We start from the raw sequence: 26,645 nt of genomic DNA, 5'->3' as shown, positions 1-26,645 counted from the left end.
CTAAACAATCGGCATTTAGAAGTGAGAATCACGGGTCTTTCGGATACCTTAAAAACGGAGGTCCCGTATCGCGGTAGCACGATAAAGAACCGTTACTGCTATGGCCCTGAGTACTATGCATAGGTCTAAATTTGCGGTACTTCACCTATAGCTGGTGACGTCAGAATACGAGTGAAAAATTCTCGACGGGACTTAAAAACAATCAATCAATCCTCTCGTCTATGAGCTTCGCCTTTCGTATGACGTAATAAATGCGCATGATCAAAATGGCTGAACATGTAGAGGAGATTGCCTCTATCGTGTTGAACAGTAAATCTAGTAGATTTCTTTGACAAAGTAAATAAAAAATAGTATGTATGTATGAGATGTTTGTATTTTTCATTCATACAAGTGTGCACATCGGAAGCCGAAAATGCCTGCATATCTCGTCACTTCCAACTTCTACCATGTAACACAATTTGGCGCGCTTGGGACCGCATTCCGTGTGCATTTAAGAATAATTTTTGAAGATCAAGAGATGTATCTTTTTCAGTTAGAGAGATATCTTTTCTGTTTTAAGAGATAGTTTTGATTCAAAATGTTAAAAAGATATCTCTTAAAGTGAACATCTCTCTTTAACTTAAGTGAAATATATCTTTAAAGTAAAAGATATCTCTTTTTAGAGAGATATCTTTCAAAGTTAAAGAGATATCTCTTTTGAATAAATAGTAAAATGGCTTGTCATAGAGGTCTCGTGTCGCGGCAGGCGTTGGCACGTTGAAGAACCCTCTGCCGTAAGTGCTAAGCATAGGTCTAAAAATTTGTGGTTGTTGGTTGTATGGTTGTACATGTACAATGTCCCACTCGAGCATTTTTCATTCATATGGAGAGATCACCATTGCCGGTGAAGGGCTGTACAATTTAGGCATATGCTCGGCGCTTACGGCCTTTACCTTGATGTAGGGAGAGGGCTAAAATAGGCAATGCCTGCTGCCCGATCCCATTCACTTTGTGAATGAAATGTTGTTTAAAATAAAACTTCATGATAAACGGACTAATTTCAGCTTCTCGATCCATCGTCAACTTCCCATATTTATGTAGCAATATTCCATTATCACCTGCATATATGGTGTTTATATTTCTCAACTTATTCGATACGCAAGAGCATGTTCTGCGCATGATCAGTTTTTAAATCGAGGTAAGCTTCTGACAAACAAGTTGATGGTACAGGGGTTTCAACAGTCTCGATTGAAGTCAGCATTTTGCAAATTCTATGGTCGTTATAACGATCTAGTTCGTCAATACAACCTCGCATAGGGTCAAATGCTGTCTGACGTGTTTCATATCGATTGTTAAGCCGTTCTTGACACACTGATTTTGACTACGGATAACGTCGTTTACCTGATCAAGATATAGAGCTCACGGCGGGTGTGAACGGTCGACAGGGGATGCTTACTCCTACTAGGCATCTGATCGCACCTCTGGTGTGTCCAGGGTTCCATGTTTGCCCAACTCTCTTTTTTGTATTGCTAATAGGAGTTATGATATTGATCACTGTTCGTTATCTTCACTTTTCATATGGATGAAAAGTGGAGGATGTGTACAATGAAAACTTTCAAATACTTTTGTAATGAGTAATGAACTATACAATGGGCCTATACCTTCCAAACACTGAAGTGACTCAGACCAATGGAATAGTCCGAGATCCTGTTTACCCCTATTTCAATGGGTATAACCCTTTGCTATATAAGAGGCTGCAGAGGCAGCCTTCATCATTCGTAAGCAGCCCGCTGTTGGTAGAAGTAAGCCAGAATTAGAAGGTAAACTATTAAAGAATTAATAGTGAAAAGAGTTTGAAAGGTTAGGGTAGAAACATAAGCCACTGGTGAAAGACAAACTAAGGAATTGTGGTGAGATACAAGGTGTAATAATCCTGAATAAGGGTGGGGCACCGAGTACTCACAAGCAATAGGAACTTAGTTTCGGAACCAGGTGCAAAGTGCCCAGCCATCTCTACAGAAGCGTGTGAATAGAACCTTGGCTTGTGTCCCAGTGTATTTTTAAGAAAAACAGAACCCGGGACAAGTATCCCAGTAAATCAGAATAATCATTGTAAGTGATAGTGATTCTATGTATTTAATTTTTGGCCCAAGTAGAGCCCGAGGAAAATTCCATACATGTATATATATTTAGAGTTCACGAGATCCCTTTATCCTTTGAAATGAACCCTTAGAAAACACGTTACACTTTATTAATCAAAAAACCAGTTTTAGAAGAAAGTAATCTGAAAAAGAGAAAAAATTGCTAGACTCGAACCCGCGATCTGCAGATCAGCAGTCGACAGGGTATTTTTTTTTCTTTTAAGCAATCAACATGTTAACCGACTGAGCTACATGTACCCGAGCGATTATATTTAAAAGGAATATACAAATATTGCTGTTTTTCATATTTTCATTCATGTTTAAAAAGGAAATCAGCCATTGTGTCGATGTAGTTACTCCTTAATGTATTTCTCAGAGCGTTTGGTTGAGATGGCATTCAAATATCTTTGCCTATTATCCTTTTGAGGTCACATTTTGCCATTAGAAGATCAAAGTACCATATGACAGGGGATGCTTACTCCTCATAGGCACCTGATCCCACCTCTGGTGTGTCCAGGGGTCCGTGTTTGCCCAACTATCTATTTTGTATTGCTTGTAGGAGTTATGAGATTGATCACTGTTCGTTATCTTCACCTTGCATGTTACTGGAAATATTTACCTATTCAATAACTCTCTTCGTGAAATGAATTGGTTACAGTTTAATGTGTATTAGTTATCGTCGTCTTCCAACAGGAAGAGTGACAAAGGACCAGCGAGGAGTTGCTTTTGGTACTACAGGGTACGCCACGGGAGATGTTGCCGCTGACTTCTGCAATGATGTCGCCATTGTTTGTTGTATCGTATTGTTTTGAGACAACGTTGATGAATTCTGTTTTGACGTTACAAGATGTGTTGATTTTGGTGTTGATACATGTTGATGAGTCATCGGGTATGTTGTTGCAGATGTTATTGAACTCTGAACTTTTGGAGAAGTTGTCACCGTGACAGAAGACATTGTTGCTGTTGTCGTCACGGGATAAGTTGTCTCGCCCCCAGATTGCGTCTGGTGAACTGGAAAACAAAATCATTAAAGGTATTTCACAAAATGATAACTTCGGACATTTTCGTAGTTGTTATCATGCATGCTTACCTAGAATACCCTGTTGTAGAGTTTCGCTAACGCTGTTATTAGATTTACAGCAGCGAGTCGAACTACCAAAGTGCAAAAAGTCGTTCTGTTGAGCAGATCTGCACTCCAGGTCGTAAGTTATAAAGTTATCCATGAATGAATGCAAGCAACTGAGTTTCAACTGCTTGTAGGTTCCGAATATACATGTATGCACAGTGTACAATAATTTTAACATATGGTGAATCATTATTAAGTCGCCAGTTCAAGAGTATTTATTTTAAACTGATATGCAAATCAAACAAAAACTATTCTCTCATAAAAGCAAGACTTGTTCTGAAATTGATATTTGAAAATTATCTGGTGGAGACCCCATGATCAAGCACCCCTTTCCACAAGTTTTCAAGCCAAATATCATGTGCTGTGTTATTATAAAGCCTTAATTCAATATCCTATATATTTGTTTTGTATCTTGAGAACAGACTGCAATTGATGGAAAACTTACTAATGTGCACTTGGACAGTAGTTTGCCATCTCCGTATCTTATCATGCAAGTGTTGTCACATACGGTCGCAAAAGATTGACATCGAAAAGTTAGATAATCTTCACATATGAAACAGGAAATGGAATGAAATGGAGGACTCGTTACATGTTGAGATGACGTCATTGGCTGTGTCAGAGTTGTCAGAGTGATTGGTGTGGCAGTAGTAGTTTTTTCTACAACAAATAAGTGAAAATCTTTTCAATAATCTGCAGATCCTTATATATGTATGCATACTCTTTTCCATCAGCATCTTAGGGTTTTGTCACCATGGAATGGTACCGTCCGAAGACCTTCTAATGCAGCAGAGAAAACACATACCGTGACGAGACTGGCAGAAGCAGGAACATTGAATGTCCGCCCAGCTCTTGTATACTGTGCAGATAATCGGATCATAGGTATAGCACTGCGACACCTTGTCCCTGCATAGGGAGGGATCTGGAAATATCGTAATTATAGAGTGATTCTAATGAGGAATTGCAACGGCGTCTTTGTATTTCTTACTGCTGCGCCTAAGATTTAAGATCGAGGGCTTGATGCTTTTTTGTCTCTTTCTGTCTCTTTTTTTTGTGTGTGTCTTTGTCTGACCTCAACTTTAGTCATGGCTATAATTTTGAACTATACAAGATCTAGATAGAATTGAAAGTTCAAGCTTTTCTTACTCTTCGTTTGTCCGAAACTTTGTGATAACAAGATAAAGACTGATAGGTCAAGGCCAAAGCTATACATTTACATTCCAACCCGATTTTGTTAAAAACGTAAAAAAATATATATATATATTGTGGTTTATTTGACAATAATTTGCAAATGACATCATTATCATACGCTCAGGAGCATTATAAAAATCCTGTCGCTTGACCACGTTTTCAATGTTGATGAGGTGAAATGATATATTGTATCTCTGACCGCTGTTTTTAATGCGTCTCGAGATCGTAATCAATATACGATGTTTTTGTCTTTGTATTTTTCTGCATGTTTGGTTTGTTTTTGTTTTTTAATGATATCCTTGATTATTACCTTTGAATTAGCCAGAATCGGGACATAGTCAAGTGATTTATGTTTTTAACAGATGCTATTTTCATTCTTCTGTAACGGGCGGGTTTGCCCAGATAAGTTCTAAAGGTATAAAGACAGAAATCAACATTTCACCTCTTTTCTTTCATTAAGTATGTACATCGTTTTGGCGTAATAGGATTATCACATATAAGTTATTAACCAAGCGCACCTAATAATCTGTATTCATCGTCAGGATTTCTTACCAGCGAAGTCCGAATGTCCTTCAAACACACCAATGGAATTTTTCAGTAAACCTATACATAAAACGAAGACGACGCAAAGAATGTTCATCTTAGCTCCAGATTTGATCTCGAAGACAAGAGGACTGGACATTAGAACAGAACCCACACTACTTAATCATTAAGATAAACTTCGCGGTCATCTCTGATTGCCCACTGGACAATACATCATTTCACCTTTTGTGTAGAGTCTGTACTGCATATTCATTCAATAACTCATATAGATCGGGTCCCGTAGTGATCCGGGTTAGAATGGGTCCTCAGTAGCCCTTGGCTCTCGTAAAAGGCGATTAAATGGGGTGGTCCTTCGGATGAGACCGTAACACGGTAGTCCCGTGTCACAGCAGGTGTGGCACGATAAAGATCCCTCCCTGCTTAAAGGCTGTAAGCGCCAATCATAAGTCTACATTTTTCAGCCCTTCACCGGCAGTAGTGACGTCTCCATATGAGTGAAAAATTCTCGAGAGGGACGTTAAACAACATATAATCAATCATATAGATCGGTGCTCCATTGCAAGCAGGAACAGTGTATACTCCGCTGTGTCAGCGATATTTTTACCAGGGGACTGTTTATCCATTGGACATACGCTACATGTAGTCAATAGACGTGTTGCATCACAGTCAGTTTTCGTCAATAGGTGAAACTGATATAGATGTAGTAGGCTATCTTATGTATATCATGCACCTACATAGATTTACCTGTTACTCATGAATATACAGCCAAATTTTCGCACCCGTTTTAAAAACGCTCATTTAGCCATCATCTTTTACATAGGGCAAACAGCAAAACGTGGTCGCTCAGGAGTAAATTCAGTCTCAGCATCCCGCTGGTGCGCTACGATCTGTTCGACAAGGAAGCCGAGTACACAAGTAGTTTGATTATTGGGCCATTCTGAAACTGTTAAACCGAGAGTGGTTTAAAAATGGAAGGAAAAAACAACACAAAGTAGACTTCATCCATGTTTATTTGTGATGGTGACTCAGATTTTAGTACTATACGTTGGAATGGTAAGTGGTAGTCTCCCTGAATCTAAATGAGAATTGATATAGTACTTAATTTTATCAAAATTCGATAAAATACCGATTCCTCATTCATTTATGAATACATTAACATGTATTGTTTTCGTCTTCATCTAATTCTTGTCAACTGGAGCAAAACGAATTGATTAAACTTTTTGATCTTTTGGTTTATGAATTTTTGAACCTGCACTTACCGACTTGGAAGCTGTTTAAAAAATTACCTTGATCGAATTTACAGAAGCAGCGACACTGCACCATCGCCCAAGATTTAAATCGAATGCACATATCTGCACCATACCTCGGGCATATTGAAATATTGTCTCTGCACCCTGAAGAATAAGCAGATTGGAGTACCCAGGTCTTAAGAAGACTCGTGTATCATGATGCTTTATGCTTGGTGAATATTTATTGGATATTATAATGTGCAAGGAAACTGTTTTACATAAAAAAAAAAGGCAGGAAAGTTGTGTATCAAAAGACAGAAAGCTCTGAGTGAAAAGCTTCGTCCATTCAGTTTCACAACTTTTGTCTGATTACGGTAGATGCCTTACGTGGAAAAAAAACTGGTAGGCATTTCAAGTCGGTCCAAAACATTTTCTGTCTTGTCTTGAAAAGTTCTTCCTTTAATTGTAATATAGATAATATTCTTTCTTACATTGTATTCTCATTTTCGTTTTTACCTCGGTCTGTTGTTGCCGAAGCAATCGTTGATCTTGGTGGTGCTGTTGGCAACATGGAGACACCTGTAGTGTATTATGAGTTTTAATCAGTGAAGCGTAATATCTACATTGGTATCCTAGTATGGATAGGTAAGAAAGATGCACAAACACAGTACATGCACTTACCTTTACAGAACAGTTCCTTGGGATCAAATGTGTCTTTTGTATAAGTAGTGTTTGTATGTGTAATGCTATTGGCATTGCTGGCCAATTTATCTGTTACTTCATCAGTGAAAAGCACGGGAATGATTTCAACGCCTTTCCCGAGCAGTTCCTCCACTGGCTCCGTTGTATTTTCAGGGTGAAATATGCCATCCGTCAATACTAAAAGCACATTATCAGCTTGTGGGCGATCACCACCATTTTTTGTGAACATTACATCAATTACGAAGTTAAATCCTTCCTCTAAGTGAGTAAATTTACCAATGTGCGAAATATTTGATATGGCTCTAATTATGTCTTGTTCTGATGAATTAAGTTTGAATTCCAGTCTAGCATCGTTAGAAAAGCTAACTGCACCGAACTTGGTGTTGTTATTGTAAGAAGCAGAGCTGTTGACGATTTCTTTCATGAATTCAATCTGGGCATTGAACGAGTAGTTGGTTTCACTCCCACTGCTATCGACCAGAAAAACAACATCCAGAGGTCTGCATCCTGAGAAGAAACGCTAGCGTCATCGTTTGTTTTCAGGTTAGTCACGTTTTACAATGTGAATTTGCAATCAAACTAAACAACGGCATGAAAGAGAGTGTTCGTAGGGTACCTGTGGTAGGAATTTTTGAGTGACATGTCATCAGGAATGCATAGACCAGAGTAGAAATGAACAAGGATCTACAGACGACCATTTTGTCCGTTGGAATTTTTTATGAGAAAATGGCTAAGATTGCTTAGCCTCATTTGATAACAGGTTGTTCGTAACTTGTCATATTGATAAGAAAGGTCGTATGTATATACCGTTTGTAATATGTGTCCACATACACCTACTGAAGGATTAATTAATTTTCATAACTTATTTAATAGTAAATTCTGTGGGAAAATACATTATGAACGATCACCAAGTTCGAACCTAAAATGCAAAAACCATATTTTTAACTAGTTCTAATTTTTTATTACTAAAATCCCTTTCACATGCACCTGTTTACACACGGGGTGCATTTTGGGGCATATGTGCAAAATTTGCAACCAGGAGTATATTGTGTCATGTGAAAGCATTTGCATATATGTAAAGTATTTTACTCAATTGTTTTATTCCTAATCTGAAATCTGCATCTAGTCAGACGAGGTGCATATTCACTTTTACATATGAGTAAATTTAGTCCCGTGAACGCATGGCAAAATTTACACACATGACAAAATTATTGAAATTGTCACTAGAATATTGCATAATTTTCTTTTAAAATTTCACATCGTCCTGTATTAGAAAGAGTTGTGAACTTCTGCTGTGTCTGTAACTTCAAACTGCAAATTGTATTAGAACAATAAATGACAAAATCTATAGCTACATAATAAGGATAGATCCACCTCGTTCCTTTGTCCTCAAAATACATCCATATTGCTTGGAATAGGTAACTTAGTACGGATTTACGCACAGTTTGCTAGTGCATGTGAACGCATCGCAAATATTACATAAACACAGTAAGAGTATTTGCAAGTGTAAAATTTGCGCCTATGAGTAAAATGTCGTGCATGTGAGTGGCAGCTGCTCAACCATTTAACTATGGGGAATTTTGTTTGTTATACGACACTCAAATGACCGGAAAGATAACAGATGCCCTGTAATGAAACTAGAAATTAGGTGTCTATCATTGTCTCTCACTCCATGTTTTTATTCATGGAAATTGAGCGTTTCGAATAAACTTTATAAAATGATAGATCAAGAACCCGATCGTATATTTTTTTTAAACAATCGCTTGAATTGTCCAATACTAACTTATCCTTACATGAAGGGATACCTTCATTAATTCATTTAGCAGAACACTGTATTCTACATACGTTTTTCTGGAAACATACATGAAATCGCAAACATTGCAGGAAAAAAATCTTAAGTTTGCTCCTGTTTAACAAACTACAGAAAGACATTTGAACATATATATTTTTCTGTGTTTTTTTTAAATAGAAATGGATTTAAGCATGTAAAATATTTATATTATTGACCTTGTAAGCTATTTACACATAACGGCTGAAAATTATCTGACCTTGGCATGTCTCCATATTTGGTGATGATTTCCATATTTGAACGATGGTAAAGAGAAATAGTCCACGAAAGGCAAACTCTAAACGCATAAAATAAACGATCATAACGGAATGAATATCTGTTTTTATTTACTGAATGAATATCTGTTTTTATTTACTGAATGAATATCTATTTTTATTTACTGAATTACATGTTGATTTACATGGTACTACACACTACTGTAACGCATCGGTTTAGTTGTTAGTTGTTCAAAAAGTAGTTCGTAGAATGTATATATCCATACGCGGACGAAGGGAACTAAAATGAAACAAAATGCGTCTTCGTTGTTGCAATTGGCACTCAATGAAAATCAAAGAGAAAACATACATGCAGTGAATGAATGAGCCAAAATCTAGATAGAAGTGTAGCAGATGTTTACATTTTCTGAACTTTCTTTCTAGCTTATAACAATATATTGACATTCACTGTGTAGAGTGTCAGGGTGTAGAAGAGTCGTAGACAGAACGCCAGGTAAACGTCTTCTCGAAGCCTCTGTTAATAGAATAAACGCAATTACAACCAATGCATGGGGCAAATCTTACTTCTATTTCGTAAATTAATCTGCAACAATAAACTTTTGTGGTATTGGTGCTCGATTCCAAGAAAGAAAAAAATATTTCCAAACTTGAGTTCTGAAACGGAACACACATTAGGTTACAGTAGGTTAAACAGGACTCGAACGCACAACCCAAGGTGAGTCCTCTTCACCATCGACATTGATTAATGCATACATACAAACAAGTGCTAGACATTTATTGGTTTGAAGAGAAGGTTGTCACGTGTCGGGATTCTCTATGAAGTATTTAAAATGTATCGTTGCGCACAGTATTTAGCATAGACTTGCTCAAGTCTCTATGTTTAATAATCAGTGCTCTCTTTAATACTTTTTAATAATGCCAAACATAGATATGTTTGGTGATATTTAAGTATGGTAAGAGACCAGATATTTAGACTTCTGAAACAGAAAAATTTGAACGAAATGATAAATTAATAAAAAAAAAAACAACCAAAAAAACATAGAGACTTGAGCAAGTCTATATTTAGCACTTCTGCTTTAAAAAAAACAACCCACCAACCTTTTCACACCTGAATATCTATATTTGTAGTCTTGTGATATCTTTTACATTTTTTTTTTTTATCATTTGTAAATTCCTTCCGTGTTTAGAAAGAGTAATATTGTTGTTGTTCTTGAAAAATTTAGCTTCCTGAAACAAGAACAGCGATACCGGAAACGATAGAGTATTGGACGATTCTGTGTTAAAGTAAACTTGGACATAGATGCAGACACAAGTGTGAACCAAATCTACGTAAATATAGGATAGCGCACTAACAGGTACTGTACTTTGTAATGTGTGAATTCGTCTTGCATGTCTCTTCTGTCTCGAGAACTATGTTTAGCCGTGTAACTCAAATATATGTACACTACATGGAATGAAGATCGATATATATTTATGTATAACTTCCTGTTCAAAACAAAACGATAGATAATTTATCCGTATATGGGTTAACATAACCTAAATCCAAAGCCTTTCATTCACTTTGTGAAGGTTTTTGTTTACAAGGTAACGCCCAAAATATTCTGTAATTCATCATGATATATATGTATTCACTTGTTATACATCTCTTCTTTCAGAATTTTGACATTTGGTCAGTATGATTCCAGTTACTCAGAGTGTATTTTTCATACTGCTGGCGATGCAGGACAGCATACTCGCTAATCCATGTACTCAAGCTGAAAAAACGATCCCAAAAATGTGTAAGTGTTCGCATTATGGCAAATCTGCATATGTAAAAATAATTTGTGTGAACACAAATCGAACCTCACCAGCACAACAAATACCAAAAATGCCGAACAACACCAGCAGTGTACATATTCAAAGATTTCAACTAGTAAGCGTCACCAAAGAAACCTTCGGCAATCTGATGAATATCCCACTGATGGAACTAACTCTACGGGATAATAATATCGAGAACATTTCCGTGGATGCGTTGTCGGAACTGCAAATCCTTCGGTATTTGGAGATCAGTGGAGAAACTAAGGTTTCAAAACAAAATATATCCCTAATGATGTGTAATGTAACTAAAACCGTTAAGTATATCCGATTTTCTCACAATGTTTGGGACACACCCCCTGACTTTAAAGGACTCAAGCATTCTCTTTATAAGATAGACTTATCCTTTAACTATTTCCACAGTTTAAATGGCACCTGGTTTGCAGATTTGAGGCGACTCAGAGTCTTGGATGTGTCATTTAATGGAATATCAGAAAATAGTTACAACTTCACTGGCATAGAAAATGTCACAAATTTGTTCTTACAGGGGAATTGGTTTAAAACATTTCCAAAGTTTTGTAATTATTCATTTAAAAACTTACAAAAGCTCCATTTTCAGTTTAATAAATTGACTGAATTTAAACGAGAATATTTTTCGTGTTTACCAGATTTGACCCTCTTAAACTTGAATGGACATGCGATACGAAAACTTTACAATAACACCTTCACATCGTTAAGCTCTTTGAAAATACTCAAAATTCAAAGGTCGGCTGGGCAACTCTTTCATATTGAAGCTAGGGCATTTGAAAGTACGTCATTAAAAGAACTGCTCTTCACAGGCAATGGATTCTGGTTTCAGAACACTCCTACCAACCCTGCTCTCGAATATTTCAAACACTGTCCAAATCTGACATTGTTGAACATTACCTCCAACAAGCTTAAACTAAAGGGACATGAATTCATTTCAATGATGAAACCTTTGAAAAAATTGCAAGTGCTAGGTATAAGAGATATGAATCTGAACTATTTACCACGGGGGTTTATGAAATATTTACCTCATTTGTTCAAACTCGACGTGTCAGACAACTTCCTGCAAGCGTCGTGGGATGGTGAGTCCGTTTTCGGTTATAAATCGAAATTACGCTTTCTTGATTTATCGGACAATAATATCGAAAAAATCACGCCTTCGAATTTCCCAGAAAGACTCCTGAATGGAATGAGCAATACTGGTGGACTAGATGTCAGTCATAACAAGTTTTCCTGCAACTGTGATGATGCGCTGTGGTTTTACAAATGGATGCACTCCAACAAAGAAAAGTTATCCTCGGTAGACAACATTACATGTAGGCCTAATGCACATGATGATCTGGGTACGAGAATATTGTTTAACCTTACCGAAAAAGACGTGTGCCCCATCAACCCGGCAGTGGTAATTGCTACTATAACATTCTGCAGTGTTCTCATGGCGGTGCTTCTCGTGTTGGTAGTGGTGTATAAACTGCGATGGCATATACGTCATTGGTTATACGTAGTGAAACAACGGAGGAGAGGATACGAAATCATAAAAGATGATCCCGATTTCAATTACGACATATATATTGTTTACGCTGACGAAGATAATAATTTTGTTTTCAAGATTGCCGTACCCTATCTGGAAGACAAGGGCTACAGTCTCTGTGTGAGGTGTCGAGATTTTGAAATCGGAAAGATACACTGCGATAACATTGTCGACAACATGAACCAGAGCAGACGAGTTCTCTTAATTCTGTCCAATCATTTTGCAAAAAGTAAATGGTGTGAATTTCAAATGCATTTTTCGTACAACAGATGTTTGGAAGAGAAAAGAAATAACATCATCGTAGCAGTTTTGACCGAAATCAGCTACAAGTATTTGTCGAACACTCTAAAGGCATTGCTGACAACACATGACTACGCGCTATGGTCAAAGTCTGACGAAACGGGGCAGAATCTATTCTGGGGGAAAGTATTACGGAAATTACAGTTCCAATCCGACCATACAGAAAGTGCTGATGATATGATTGGTGACATTCAATAATGATACCGGAAGATGCAGCTTTAAAAGTACATGTTCAACTGTTATTGGACATTCGAACCTAAATCTTATTGAAACCAACAGTTGACTGTTGGAATTGAACTAATTTATTGAACTTTGGAACATGTTGGTGTACACAGCTGGAATATTTCATGTTAATTCCTAAACCGCTTGCTTGTACATATGGAGATGAAGAGATTTTATCTGTGTTAAAGTATTGCGAGAGTTGCTTATTGATAACAATAAAAATGATAAGGAAAGAAAATAATGAATAGGTTCTCTCCTAAGGAAGATCTCAGCAAATTGAGGATGAAATGCTTATTCATTGAACTGCATTGAAAATCTTTTTTTTTCTTCTTCCTTGAATGGAAAAAATTGGCTTCAACGTATAATTTACATTGTGTATGAAATAACATGTAGTTGTTCTATTCTGTGGAGGATTTAGAGACCATCCCCCACCGAAGATAGAAAACCCAAAATTAGTACAACAGGAAATGTATACAAGATTTAACGTTATATATATAGACAAGTGCATTAAGATAAACAAATCAATAATTAGTTATTGTTGTTATTTATTGATTTTATTATGTATAATTTATATCTAGAATAGCCAATAAAAATACTCAAACAAGAGGCCCATGGGCCATATCGCTCACCTGAGTCACTTTGGCCCATATCTGAAGACTTTCCATATATATTTGCATGTAAAACCTTAGTCCCTATTATGACCCAAACTACCCTTTGCAAACTTGAATCTACACTATGTCAGAAAGCTTTCATGTAAATGTCAACTTCTTTGGCCCAATGGTTCTTGAGAAGAAGATTTTTAAAGCTTTTTCCTATATTTGTATGTAAAACTTTGACCCCCCCCCCACTTGTGGCCCCATCCTACCCCCCGGGGGCCATGATTTGAACAAACTTGAATCTTCACTATGTCAGAAAGTTTTCTTGTAAATATCAGCTTTTCTGACTCAGTGGTTATTGAGAAAAAGATTTTAACTATATATTTGTATGTAAAACTTTGATCCCCTTGTGACCTCATCCAACCCCCAGGGGCCATGATTTGAACAAACTTGAATCTGCACTATGTCAAAAAGTTTTCATGTAAAAATCAGCTTTTCTGGCTCAGTGGTTCTTGAGAAGAAGATTTTTCCTATATATTTGTATGTAAAACTTTGATCCCATATTGTGGCCCCATCCTACCCCCGGAGCCCATGATTTGAACAAACTTGAATCTGCATTATGTCAGGAAGTTTTCATGTAAAAATCAGCTTTTCTGGCTTAGTGGTTCTTGAGAAGAAGATTTTTAAAGTTTTTCCCTATATATTTGTATGTAAAACTTTGATCCTCCCTTGTGGCCCCATCCTATCCCCGGGGGCTATGATTTGAACAAACTTGAATCTGCATTATGTCAGAAAGCTTTCATGTAAATCTCAGCTTTTCTGGCTTAGTGGTTCTTGAGAAGAAGATTTTTAAAGTTTTTCCCTATGTATTTGTGTGCAAAACTTTGATCCCCCCCTTGGGGCCCCATCCTACAACAGGGGGCCATGATTTGAACAAACTTGAATCTGCACTATGTCAGAAAGTTTTCATGTACAAATCAGCTTTTCTGGCTCAGTGGTTCTTGAGAAGAAGATTTTTAAAGATTTTTCCTATATATTTGTATGTAAAACTTTGATCCCATATTGTGGCCCCATCCAACCCCCGGGGCCCATGATTTGAACAAACTTGAATCTGCATTATGTCAGGAAGCTTTCATGTATATGTCAACTTCTTTGGCCCAATGGTTCTTGAGAAGAAGATTTTTAAAGCTTTTTCCTATATTTGTATGTAAAACTTTGACACCCCCCCCCCACTTGTGGCCCCATCCTACCTCCCGGGGGCCATGATTTGAACAAACTTGAATCTTCACTATGTCAGAAAGTTTTCTTGTAAATATCAGCTTTTCTGACTCAGTGGTTATTGAGAAAAAGATTTTAACTATATATTTGTATGTAAAACTTTGATCCACCTTGTGGCCTCATCCTACCCCCAGGGGCCATGATTTGAACAAACTTGAATCTGCACTATGTCAGAAAGTTTTCATGTAAAAATCAGCTTTTCTGGCTCAGTGGTTCTTGAGAAGAAGATTTTTAAAGTTTTTCCCTATATATTTGTGTGTAAAACTTTGATCCCCCCTTGGGGTCCCATCTTATCCCCGGGGGCCATGATTTGAACAAACTTGAATCTGAACTATGTCAGAAAGTTTTCATGTAAAAATCAGCTTTTCTGGCTCAGTGGTTCTTGAGAAGAAGATTTTTAAAGATTTTTCCTATATATTTGTATGTAAAACTTTGATCCCCTATTGTGGCCCCATCCAATCCTTGGGGGCCGTGATTTGAACAAACTTGAATCTGCACTATGTCAGAAAGTTTTCATGTAAAAATCAGCTTTTCTGACTCAGTGGTTCTTGAGAAGAAGGTTTTTAAAGATTTTTCCTAAGTATTTGTATTTAAATCTTTGATCCCCTATTGTGGCCCCATCCAACCTCCGGGGCCCATAATTTGAACAAACTTGAATCTGTATTATGTAAGGAAGCTTTCATGTAAATCTCAGCTTTTCTGGCTCAGTGGTTCTTGAGAAGAAGATTTTTAAAGTTTTTCCTTATATATTTGTGTGTAAAACTTTGATCCCCCCTTGGGGTCCCATCTTATCCCCGGGGGCCATGATTTGAACAAACTTGAATCTGAACTATGTCAGAAAGTTTTCATGTAAAAATCAGCTTTTCTGGCTCAGTGGTTCTTGAGAAGAAGATTTTTAAAGATTTTTCCTATATATTTGTATGTAAAACTTTGATCCCCTATTGTGGCCCCATCCAATCCTTGGGGGCCGTGATTTGAACAAACTTGAATTTGAACTATGTCAGAAAGTTTTCATGTAAAAATCAGCTTTTCTGACTCAGTGGTTCTTGAGAAGAAGGTTTTTAAAGATTTTTCCTAAGTATTTGTATTTAAATCTTTGATCCCCTATTGTGGCCCCATCCAACCTCCGGGGCCCATAATTTGAACAAACTTGAATCTGTATTATGTAAGGAAGCTTTCATGTAAATCTCAGCTTTTCTGGCTTAGTGGTTCTTGAGAAGAAGATTTTTAAAGTTTTTCCCTATATATTTGTATGTAAAACTTTGATCCACCCCTTGGGGCCCCATCTTATCCCCAGGGGCCATGATTTGAACAAACTTGAATCTGAACTATGTCAGAAAGTTTTCATGTAAAAATCAGCTTTTCTGGCTCAGTGGTTCTTGAGAAAAAGATTTTTAAAGATTTTTCCTATATATTTGTATGTAAAACTTTGATCCCATATTGTGGCCCCATCCAACCCCAGGGGCCCATCATTTGAACAAACTTGAATCTGCATTATGTCAGGAAGCTTTCATGTAAATCTCAGCTTTTCTGGCTTAGTGGGTCTTGAGAAGAAGATTTTTAAAGTTTTTCCCTATATATTTGTATGTAAAACTTTGATCCCCCCTTGTGGCCCCATCCTAAAACTTGAATCTGCAATATGTCAGGAAGCTTTCAGGTAAATTTCAGCTCTTCTGGCCCAGTGGTTCTTGAGAAGAAGATTTTTAAATGACCCCACCCTATTTTTGCATTTTTGTGATTATCTCCCCTTTGAAAGGGACATGGCCCTTCATTTGAACAAACTTGAAAGCCCTTCACCCGAGGATGCTTTTGGCCAAGTTAGGTTGAAATTGGCCCAGTGGTTCTGGAGAAGAAGTCGAAAATGTGAAAAGTTTACGGACAGACAGACAGACAGACGGACGCCGGACAAAATGAGATCAGAATAGCTCACTTGAACCTTCGGTTCAGGTGAGCTATAAAGAAAGCCCCGGAGTCCCCAGATATCTATCCTATTATCCCCCTTTAACAAATCCACTCCAAATAAACATTTGTCTAATGAAAGGTGAAGATAACGAAAAGTGATCAATCTCATAACTCCTACATGCAATACAAAATAGAGAGTTGAGCAAACACGAACGCCTGGGTATACCAGAAGTGGGATGATGTGTCTAGGAGGAGTAAGCATTCCCTGTTCCATGTACTTAGTGTAAATATCTGTGTATGTCTCATTGTGTTGTTAAAGAGTTTAGTCATTAACAACACAATGAGACATATACAGATATTTAAACGTAGTACATGGAACAGATGCTTACTGGTACACAATGTCTTGATATACAGGTATATGATATATTTCGCTGTATGCAATATACGATATGTCCTGTTCAAGGGCCTAGCTGAGAGTGTCCGAGTGGTCACTGGTAAGGTAGAGTGGCTTACCCGTACATAACGTCTGGATATCACGATCTGTCCAAGGGACTAGCAGAGAGTGTCCGAGTAGGAAGGTCGTGGCGGGAATGTGACGCGTGTGAGAACCAATCATGCATATAATTATTGGCCAGTCTGTTCATGCATATAATTATAGACCAGTCTGTTCATGGGCACCGGTACATAACCCTTGCATACATCACATACTCCCACAACACATTTCGTTGCTGCTCTGTTGCTGCACATGAATTGAAATGTTGGGAACACAAAGTCAAAGCGTTGAAAGTTAGGAACCGGTAATGTTGTCCTAATAACGATAGTACGGGTCTATATGGCAATCCCTATTACTATTTATTAGCAAAATAAGATATATCTTTAAATCAAAGAGATATCTCTTATTTTAAAGAGATATCTCTTTAAAACGAGAGAGATACCTTAATTTTAAGAAATATCTCTCTATAAGAGATATCTCTTACACATAGAGAGATATTTCTTTCACTTTGAGAGATATCTCTTTCATTTAAAGAGATACATCTTATACTTTAAGAGATATCTCTTTCACTTAAAGAAATATTTCTTTTACGTTGGTTAGAGCATCGCGCTCAAAATCACACGGCCTCTCACCTCTGTCGGCGCGGGTTCGTGAGAAAGTTTCCCAGTTTACTTTCGGAAGGTCGGTGGTCTTCCCTAGTACATTTTATCTGGGTTTTCTCTTCCACCAATGAAAACTGGTCGCCAACAGATAACTAAAAAATTGTTGAGTGTGGCGAAAAAAACATCAATCAATCAATATTTTACTTTGAGAGATATCTCCTTCACTTAAAGAGATATCTCTCTAAGAATTCCTCGAGAGATATCTCACAAAGTATAAGAGATATCTCTTTAATTGTTGAAAAATCAGTATCTGCACCAAGGGGTGCATGAGCCGAGTTGCATGGGATACATTGTAGAGTCAGGAATGATGTAGCATAGTTATAATTGTGAATATTCGGATTTAAACTTTTGGAGTTATCATGCAGATCCAGATATTTCTAAAACTTTCAATCTTTTTTCAGGACTATGACCTTTACCTTTTTTCTCCAAAATCAATAGGTGTCTTCCTAACCTGCTATCCAACAATAAAACCAAGTTTCATTTGATTCAGTTTTAAAATTTTTGAGTTACTGTCCAGAAACCATATTTGTCTGAAGTTTTCAATCTATTTTCGGTCACTGTGACCTTGACCTTTGACCTCTTTTCTCCAAAATCAATAGGGGCCTTGCTTTGCTGGTATCCAACAATATATCCAAGTTTCATTTGATTCAAATTGAAAAAAATTCGAGTTATCCTCCTGAAACCAATATTTTTTGGAATTTTAAATCTATTTTGGTCACTGTGACCTTGACCTTTGACCTATTTTCTCCAAAATCAATAGGGGTCTTTCTTACCTGGTACATAACAATATATTTTAAGTATCGTTTGATTCGGATTTAAACTTTCCGAGTTATCATCCGGAAACCAAATTTTTCTGAAATTTTCATTCTATTTTCGGTCACTGTGACCTTGACCTTTGACCATTTTTCTCCAAAATTAATAGGGGTCTTCCTTACCTGGTATCCAACAATATATCAAAGTTTCATTTGATTAGATTGTAAACTTTTCGAGTTATCATCCGGAAATCAATTGTTGACGCCCACCCACCCACCCGCATCACCAAACCAATAGCCGATATCAACTTCGATGCAACTCGGCTAAAAAGAGATATCTTTCAAAGAGAAAGAGACACCTCTTTCCAATATTTATGCCCCCTTCAAAGAAGAGGGGCATATTGGTTTACACCTGTCGGTCGGTCGGTCGGTAGACCACATGTTGTCCGCTCAATATCTTGAGAACCATTCACTTGATGATAATGGTATTTAATATGTGGGTTGGTTATGAGTAGAGGAGGACCCCTATTGTTTTTCAGGTCCAAAGGTCAAGGGTCAATCTACTCTGGACATAGGAATATAATGTGCGCTCAATTTATTGAGAACCCTTTGCTTGAAAGGCATCAAACTTGGCACACTGGTACATCCTAAGAAGTAAATGACCCGTATTGATTTTGAGGTCAAAGGTCAAGGGTCAAACTGGACATAGGAATATACTGACCATTCAATGTCTAGAGAACCCTTTGCTTGACATACATCAAACTTGGTACACCAGTACATCTTCAGAAGACTCCTATTGATTTTGAGGTCACATGGTCAAAGGTCAAGGATCAAACTGGACATTGGAATATACTCTGTGCTCAATATCTTGAGAACCCTTTGCTTGACAGACATCAAACTTAGTACACTGGTATATCTTCAGAAGAAGATGACTCCTATTGATTTTGAGGTCACATGCTCAAAGGTCAAGGGTCAAACTAGACATGGGAATATACTGTCTGCTCAGTATCTTGAGAACCCTTTTCTTGACAGACATCAAACTTGGTACACTGATACGTCGTCAGGGGAAGATGACCCCTATTGATTTTGAGGTCACGTGGTCAAAGGTCAAGGGTCACACTGGACATAGGAATATAATGTCCATTCAATATCTTGAGAACCCTTTGCTTGACAGACATCAAACTTTGTACACTGGTGTATATTCAGGAGAAGATGACTCCTATTGAATTTGAGGTCACATGGTCAAAGGTCAAGGGTGAAACTGGACATAGTAATATACTGTCCACTCAATATCTTGATAACCCTTTTGCTTGACAGACATCAAACTTAGTACACTGGTACATCTTCAGGAGAAGGTGACCCATATTGATTTTGAGGTCAAAAGTCAATAGTTGAACTGGACATAGTAATATATTGTCTCCTATATTTTAAGAATTATTTGCTTTGATTGACACCAAACTTGGTACACTGGTACAGCATAAGGAGTAGATTACCTCTATTGATTTTTAGGTCACATGGTCAATTCACTCTTGACATAGGAAGATATTGTCTGCTCAATATTTTGAACTGATGATACTATTATCAATTAAATGAGGTGTGTGTATAACCCTTTTCAATTTTGCACCATGGAGGGCATATGTGTTTTACAAACATCTCTTGTTTTATTATTTTGGATACTTAAGGAATACTACCTAAACCGGATGCCCACCAAAGCAAATCTTACCATAATGGCTGCTATCCCGAGCGAAGATTTTGCGTTCACCGCATGTGAAGTGTATACAGGTAACAAAAAACAAAGACAATAAATTGATAAAATATGTGAACTATACTGGATTTACATTTACAACCTCTCGGCAACTTGATAATGTTACCCCAACTACCCCGCCATTTTTACACTAGAAGTATTTTGATTGGTTAAAAAATACGGTTACATCATATCAATGGCGATGTAACAGGGAGAAGTCATTATGATCACCGGGGTGAAATCTGTTTGATTTAAAGAGATATCTCTCTAAGTTAAAGAGATATCTCGTTTTGAAAATTTAAAGAGATATCTCTTTTTACATTGATAAAGAAATATCTCTTTACGCTAGAGAGATATTGAGAGACATCTCTCTGGCTTTTAATTAAAGAAATAACTCCTTTGGTTAAAGAGATATCTCCTTAGAGTAAAAAGATCTCTAAATTACAAAGATATCTCTACAACCAAGAGCCATAGGTCTACATTATACTACCCCCAATTAAAACCCCACAATGAATGAAACGAATTTTACTCAAAACTTCGATTAAAAATAGTATTGGGGGTGGTATGTTACATACCCCTAATATTAAATCATTATTACAAATAAAATTACAGGTTCCTGTGCTTGAATAAAAAAAATTAGCTATATCCTTACTGAACAATTCACCAGGGCCGTAAATTAACCTTCAATTTGGAGGAGGCAGGAAATTAGGCGGAGGCCTGGGGGCCGCCCAGGCCCCCAGACGCTGAGCACATTTTGTTCACACTGAACACGTTTCGTGCAAAATCCTTGATTCTAGGGCCTTCTAAGATGTTACTTGACTAACTCATTCTAAAAGAAAGATTTGGAATGCTTTTTAAGGGAGTTATCATGTTCTTAGTTATTGGAAACAACATAAATTCTAATGAACTTTAAATTTTAATTTTTTTTTGGCTCAAAAGTTGGAGGAGGCAGCTGCCTCCTCCGCCTCCATGTAATTTACGGCCCTGTTCACTTTAAAATACTTATGTTATAATACCCCACTCTTGTAGGGATCCGGATTATACTAGGTCCTCAGTACCCCTTGCTTGTCGTAGGGGGTGACTAAATGGGTGGTTCTTCGGATAAGACCGCAAAAACCAAGGCCCCGTGTCACAGCAGATGTGGCACGATAAAGATCCCTCCCTGTTCAATGGCCATAAGCGCCGAGCATAGGCTTAAATTTTGCAGCCCTTCACCGGCGACGTCTCCATATGAGTGAAATATTCTCGAGAGGGCTTCACACAAACAACCACTCAAGGAGCTCCGAGTGCGGGAGATGAATTTATGAATGTTACAAAAGGAAAAGGATGTATTTTTTTAAAAAAAATATATCGTAAATAATAAAGATATCAAAAGATTTTTATCATCAAATGTCTAAAATACCTTAAAATATATTATCTGTTACAATTTAGTTGTTGAGCATATATACACAAATTGAAATTCATATTGCAGTTACATGAATTCTGAAATAAAATTGTAAATACTTCAACACTCCTGTTAGTATAAGCTAACCACTCGTATGTGTTTCCTTGAATGACTCATGAAAACTTGGAACACATCGAAAATTGCCAACCTTAGTAAATACATGCATGTATGGTGAAAGGTGAAGATAACGAACAGTGATCAATCTCCTAACTCCTCTGAGGAATACAAAATAGAGAGTTGGACAAACACGGACCCCTGGACACACCAGAGGTGGGATCAGGTGTCTAGGAGGAGTAAGTTGCAGTAAATAAACAGCAATCCATCCTTTTGAGATAGAACGTTGTTTCCGTGTAAACAGTAGGCGGAAGTGTTCGTTTCACATTCTTCCTTTCTTTGATAAGTAGATTCATGGGAACAGACAAAGGTATGGTGTCCGGATAGGGCCATTTGCAAAAGCGTGACTGCGCGTTAGTCACAACACGCCATCACGCCAACAAGCAACGCGCCTTCGAGCAGACAAGCAACACGCCTTCGCGCTCTCACGACAACAAGCAACGCGCCTTCGAGCTCTCACGCCAACAAGCAATGTACCTTCGCGCTCTCGCGACAACAAGCAACACACCTTCGCGCCGTCACGCCAACAAGCAACGCGCCTTCGCACCGTCACGCCAACAAGCAATACGCCTTCGCGCCGTGTTGCTTGTTGGCGTGACGGTGCGATGCAATCGTAACTACTCGGCTATTTCCGTAACCGCAAATGAACCTCGTATGTGTATCGACGCCATCAGAGTTGGTTGTTACGTACACATAAACGTAACTTTGACGTCACAGTCGTACGTTACACTTTGAAACGTGAGCTTTCAAATGCATCTAAGCTATTATAGACATCTAAGGTATTGTACCACTTACATGTTCATGTATTAGAGTGAATAAGACGTTTATGATACCAAAACTGAATTTGTGGTGAAAATATAAATATATATAAAACATTATTCAAGGATTCGGTTCTGGTCTTTTAACCTCACCTCATCCACGGGCGCACTTCCGGCGAAGAAATGCATTGATTTGATGCAATTCTTGCGCCGATCCACGTCCGAGTCTTCTTACCGGTTACGGAAAAGGACGAGCGCGTGATCCGATTGGGTGCGATGGCGCGTTGCTTGTCTGCGCGAAGGCGCATTGTTTGTTGTCGTGAGAGCGCGAAGGCGCGTTGCTTGTTGGCGTGAAAACGCGAAGGCGCGTTGCTTGTCTGCTCGAAGGCGCGTTGCTTGTTGGCGTGACGGCGTGTTGTGACTAACGCGCAGTCACGCTTTTATAATTCCAATGTTAGTTATTACAATTGTTTTGATTGGACAAAAATAAAGCTGAACAAGAGTTTACACATCAATAAATCCGAAAATGCGATGTATTCATAAACGCCTGAAAACAAATAACATAGTGCGGGGAAACTATTAAAAGTTTTGCAATTGTTAATAAAGTGAATGAATTGGAATTATAAGAATCAAACATTCTTTTTGAAGAATTTATCGATGTGTAAACTCCTGACATTTTACTCTCAAACTTAACATAAAAGTGCTTCGCACTTTTATTCAGTTTGTGAGTAAAATGTCCGGAGTTTACACATCAATAAATTCTTCAAAAAGAATGTTTAATCCTATAGTAAATGACCCTATCCAGACACCATACAAAGGGACCACAAAGCCAGGCATCTTCTTATAATTGATATGGCATACATTTAAATTTATCAAATTAGAACCACAAGAAATCTGGGATATTTCCATTCCAGTGGACGACTTTTAAAAGTTAACTTGAAAACAGTAGAAATCAAGATCTTGGTAATCCCAAGTACATTTGGACTCAAATTCAAACTACACAACAAATATTCTGCAAGAAAATTATCCCTCCAGTGAACTTGACTTTTTGCATTCCTTAGAACTATTTAAGGTAGATCTTTCATATTTTATATATAGATTTCTCATGGCAAAACCTTTCTTTTCGTACTATGACCTTTTACCTTGGAGTTTGACCTGCTTTTAAGAAAACGTAAACTGTTAAATATTATTCGAAACAATTCAAAGTAGGGCGTTCACATTTTTTATATAGATTCGTTATAACAAGACCTTGTAAAACATTTGTGTTTGATCTTCTGACCTAACCTACCGTGGCTTTTTCTCCTATATGAATTTTGTATATATAGATTCTTTATGGCAAGACTTTGTGTTTGATCTTGTGATCTTGACCTTTGAGTTTGACCTATTTTAAAAATATATCCTGAACTATTTAAGATAGAACTTTCATATTTTGTATAGATATTTCATGTGACAAGATCTTTCATTTCACTACCATTTCATTTCATACCGTGTGACCTTGGTCTTATCCAGAACAGCAAGGTCATGTTAGTCATATTGGTGTTGAGGCATCTCCGTGTTGGAATTCATTTCCAGTTATGTCTTATGTCTTTGGGGCTGGGGTGGGTGGGTGTCAGAATAGAATAGAATAGAATATGATTTATTTCCAAATTAGGGCCCTCTCGGGCATACAGCATACATGATTGTTAACATTTCAATGTGCAATGACGATAAAAAGAAAAATAGGGTCAAAATGTTTCATGGGAATAAATATTGATAAAATAAATCTTTTAAAATTTACAATAGCTGAACAGCGGCAGGGCCAAGGTGACTCAAGTGAGCGATGTAGCTCATGGGCCTCTTTTTTTCAAATGAAATTCAAATGACTGATCACATCACCTAAATATATTGGGTTTTACAGTACGTGGCATAGCTATGTCCGAAAAAGTTCAAGATTATAATCCATATGAATTTCCTAACACTTTTTTTAGGAATCGGAAATATCTTCATTCATTGCTCTTATTAGTTCAATAGACGCGTACATCAATGTGGTAGAATAATTGCAGGCAAAATTTAATTTGGAGCTCGATATAAAATTAATGATCTCTTTCATTGAATTCTTCAAAGATATCTTTAATTATTTACAACACTTATAATTTGGTTGAATTTCATCATAATTTGTAAAACATTGGAAATGTAAATATTTACAAAGTGAATTGCACCTTGAATAACAATCGCAAACCAGAAAAATGCTATATGAGAATCGAAAAATAGGCCTCGATAACGAGTGCAGAATATTGCTGGTATTTAATATCGGGATCGGGATTGAAATATTCATTAATCGGACCAATCATTTTCTTTGCGCCTAAATACAAATACAAACACTGACAGTAATAACTGTCAGAAGCCAGCCAGCTAGTGACCCTTGTAATGATTGTTACCATTGTATTTTACAAAACATGGACAAAGAGAATTCTGCAAATGTGAAGAAAGGTATACAGGATGTATCAGTATTCCGAAGTTTACTGCGGTTTTTTGAACTCGATATTTATTCATGATTTTGATTGTAAAATTAAGTTTGAAAAAGGAAAGAAAAACAATAGATCACAGGAGTTTGAAATTTTATCAAGAAATTCAGTAAAATTCACATGATTGACTAAGCCACGAGCTATGCGTTAGCATTGCGAATTCGCTAATGCTAACGCATAGCTCATAGCTTGGTCAATCAAGTGAATTTTATTGACTCTTTTGATAAAATTTCAAACTCCTGTGAATAGATCTACGTACATGTATATCTTTAGTTAAAATAGACGAATTGTTGTTTCAAACTGAATTCTACAAGGCGGGAAATATCTGATGTTGGTCGTCATATTGGCTATGTATCTCTTGACATTCGATGTATTTTTCCGATGCAAGTTCTTTCGGCCTTTTTACAGTTCGGCCCTAGGTTCGTTCGACCTCAAATTTTATCGGCCTCTTGTCGTTTCGGACTTCGATACCTAGTCGTTTCGGCCCAAGTTTCGTAAGCGACAAAATACCGACAACGTGATGTTGTTTTTGTTAATATAGATGTGTATCGAATTTATGCTATTGTTGTTTGTTGAATGGAAGCTGTTCGAGTTTAAGCTTTTGAGACTTTAATGAAGAGAAATTTTTGTATTATGAGGAAATAATTGGCTAGTGTTAGAAAAGATTATGAAATATATGCAAAATTGTTCAAATTTTCTTTTCCATGATGCTAAGCAAATTGTGATACCATGATAATTGAGAATAGTTTTTGAAATCATCTAGGCAAACTTTTTAACCTTGAAATATATTGATTTCTTAACAAATTTGTGCCGTAAAATTTATTTGACATGTGATTTCACCGCAAAACCTATAGATATTAAAAATCACTTTGAAATCATGTGAAGAAACTACAAACAATTGTGTATTTTTTGTTAGTATATCTATAAAAATTAGCTATATAATTTAACACTAAGCTTATTCAAAAAGGCATTTTTTCAATGAAATATATTTAGTGAAAAAATAAACAATTATGACTCATGGCCAGGTACTGTACACTGTAAACTGATATGTTATTTGCGTAGTTAGTGTATGTTAGGTTCAGTTAGTAATTTTACGGGTGAATACCATAATGTTGATAATAAAATCTACAGTAGATCGAGACCACGAATATTCCCCAACACACGGTGTAAAATGGTCCGTGGACACGGTATGGCACGGTGTATGTGTATTTCGAATGCACAAGAAGACTGCCTTGTCTAAAAAGTTAGTCCCTAATACCCACCGTGAGATCAGTGACGGAATTTAAGGTAATTTTCAAATTTAAGGTAAATCGTGGTATCTTGTTTAGAAAAAATGTAATAAACGATTAAAAAAGCAATAATTTCTTTCTTTCCTGGAGAAATAAATGGCATAATCTTTTGATTTCTTGAATTACTTTATTGGGAGAACTTAATTTTTTCCAAAAACCCTTAAAATTTGCATCATTTTAACAATTTTACCTTATAAAAAATTATAGAAAATAGTACAAATGACTATAAATAGGAGACATATTTCAAGCCCTAAAAAATCTGT

The 26,645-nt window shown here is 37.0% G+C and overlaps 3 protein-coding genes across 4 annotated transcripts; 1 reads left to right on the top strand and 2 right to left on the bottom strand.

Moving 5' to 3' along the window:
* Positions 1-2,214: 2,214 nt before the first annotated feature.
* Positions 2,215-3,995, bottom strand: LOC130052145 (hybrid signal transduction histidine kinase M-like). Its single transcript, XM_056156284.1, has 2 exons — positions 3,692-3,995; positions 2,215-3,131 (listed from the first exon to the last, which is right to left on the bottom strand). Exons 1-2 carry the CDS (start codon positions 3,718-3,720, stop codon positions 2,780-2,782), a joined length of 381 nt encoding a protein of 126 aa, XP_056012259.1. The 5' UTR covers positions 3,721-3,995; the 3' UTR covers positions 2,215-2,779.
* A 1,976-nt stretch (positions 3,996-5,971) lies between these two features.
* LOC125680260 (transmembrane matrix receptor MUP-4-like) lies at positions 5,972-7,619 on the bottom strand. The gene is made up of 5 exons (XM_048919713.2): positions 7,525-7,619; positions 6,888-7,415; positions 6,723-6,785; positions 6,264-6,371; positions 5,972-6,052 (listed from the first exon to the last, which is right to left on the bottom strand). The coding sequence occupies exons 1-5, from the start codon at positions 7,604-7,606 to the stop codon at positions 6,003-6,005; spliced, it is 831 nt and encodes a 276-aa protein (XP_048775670.2). The 5' UTR covers positions 7,607-7,619; the 3' UTR covers positions 5,972-6,002.
* Positions 7,323-13,377, top strand: LOC130046386 (toll-like receptor 3). 2 transcript variants are annotated; one of them, XM_048919708.2, is made up of 3 exons: positions 7,323-7,451; positions 10,196-10,301; positions 10,628-13,377. In XM_048919708.2, the coding sequence occupies exon 3, from the start codon at positions 10,648-10,650 to the stop codon at positions 12,820-12,822; it is 2,175 nt and encodes a 724-aa protein (XP_048775665.2). In that variant the 5' UTR covers positions 7,323-7,451; positions 10,196-10,301; positions 10,628-10,647; the 3' UTR covers positions 12,823-13,377. The 2 variants fall into 2 exon arrangements, with proteins under 2 accessions (XP_048775665.2, XP_056012257.1); XM_056156282.1 differs by lacking the exon at positions 7,323-7,451 and having other exon boundaries at positions 9,947-10,327.
* Positions 13,378-26,645: the final 13,268 nt, after the last annotated feature.

Source organism: Ostrea edulis, chromosome 2, assembly GCF_947568905.1.
Source record: "Ostrea edulis chromosome 2, xbOstEdul1.1, whole genome shotgun sequence".
In the NCBI taxonomy this organism is placed as follows: Eukaryota; Metazoa; Mollusca; class Bivalvia; order Ostreida; family Ostreidae; genus Ostrea; species Ostrea edulis.
Note: the sequence above shows the minus strand (reverse complement) of the source record. Positions and strands in the feature narration are given on the sequence as shown.

Coding starts and splice junctions, on each gene's coding strand:
- LOC130052145 (XM_056156284.1), bottom strand. CDS start 3,720: ATGGCAAACTACTGTCCAAGTGCACATTA. Junction 3,132..3,691: donor TACTGTCCAAGTGCACATTA/GTAAGTTTTCCA, acceptor TTTGTTTTCCAG/TTCACCAGACGCAATCTGGG.
- LOC125680260 (XM_048919713.2), bottom strand. CDS start 7,606: ATGGTCGTCTGTAGATCCTTGTTCATTTCTACTCTGGTCTATGCATTC. Junction 6,786..6,887: donor CAAGGAACTGTTCTGTAAAG/GTAAGTGCATGT, acceptor AATACACTACAG/GTGTCTCCATGTTGCCAACA. Junction 6,372..6,722: donor TTCGGCAACAACAGACCGAG/GTAAAAACGAAA, acceptor CTTATTCTTCAG/GGTGCAGAGACAATATTTCA.
- LOC130046386 (XM_048919708.2), top strand. CDS start 10,648: ATGATTCCAGTTACTCAGAGTGTATTTTTCATACTGCTGGCGATGCAG.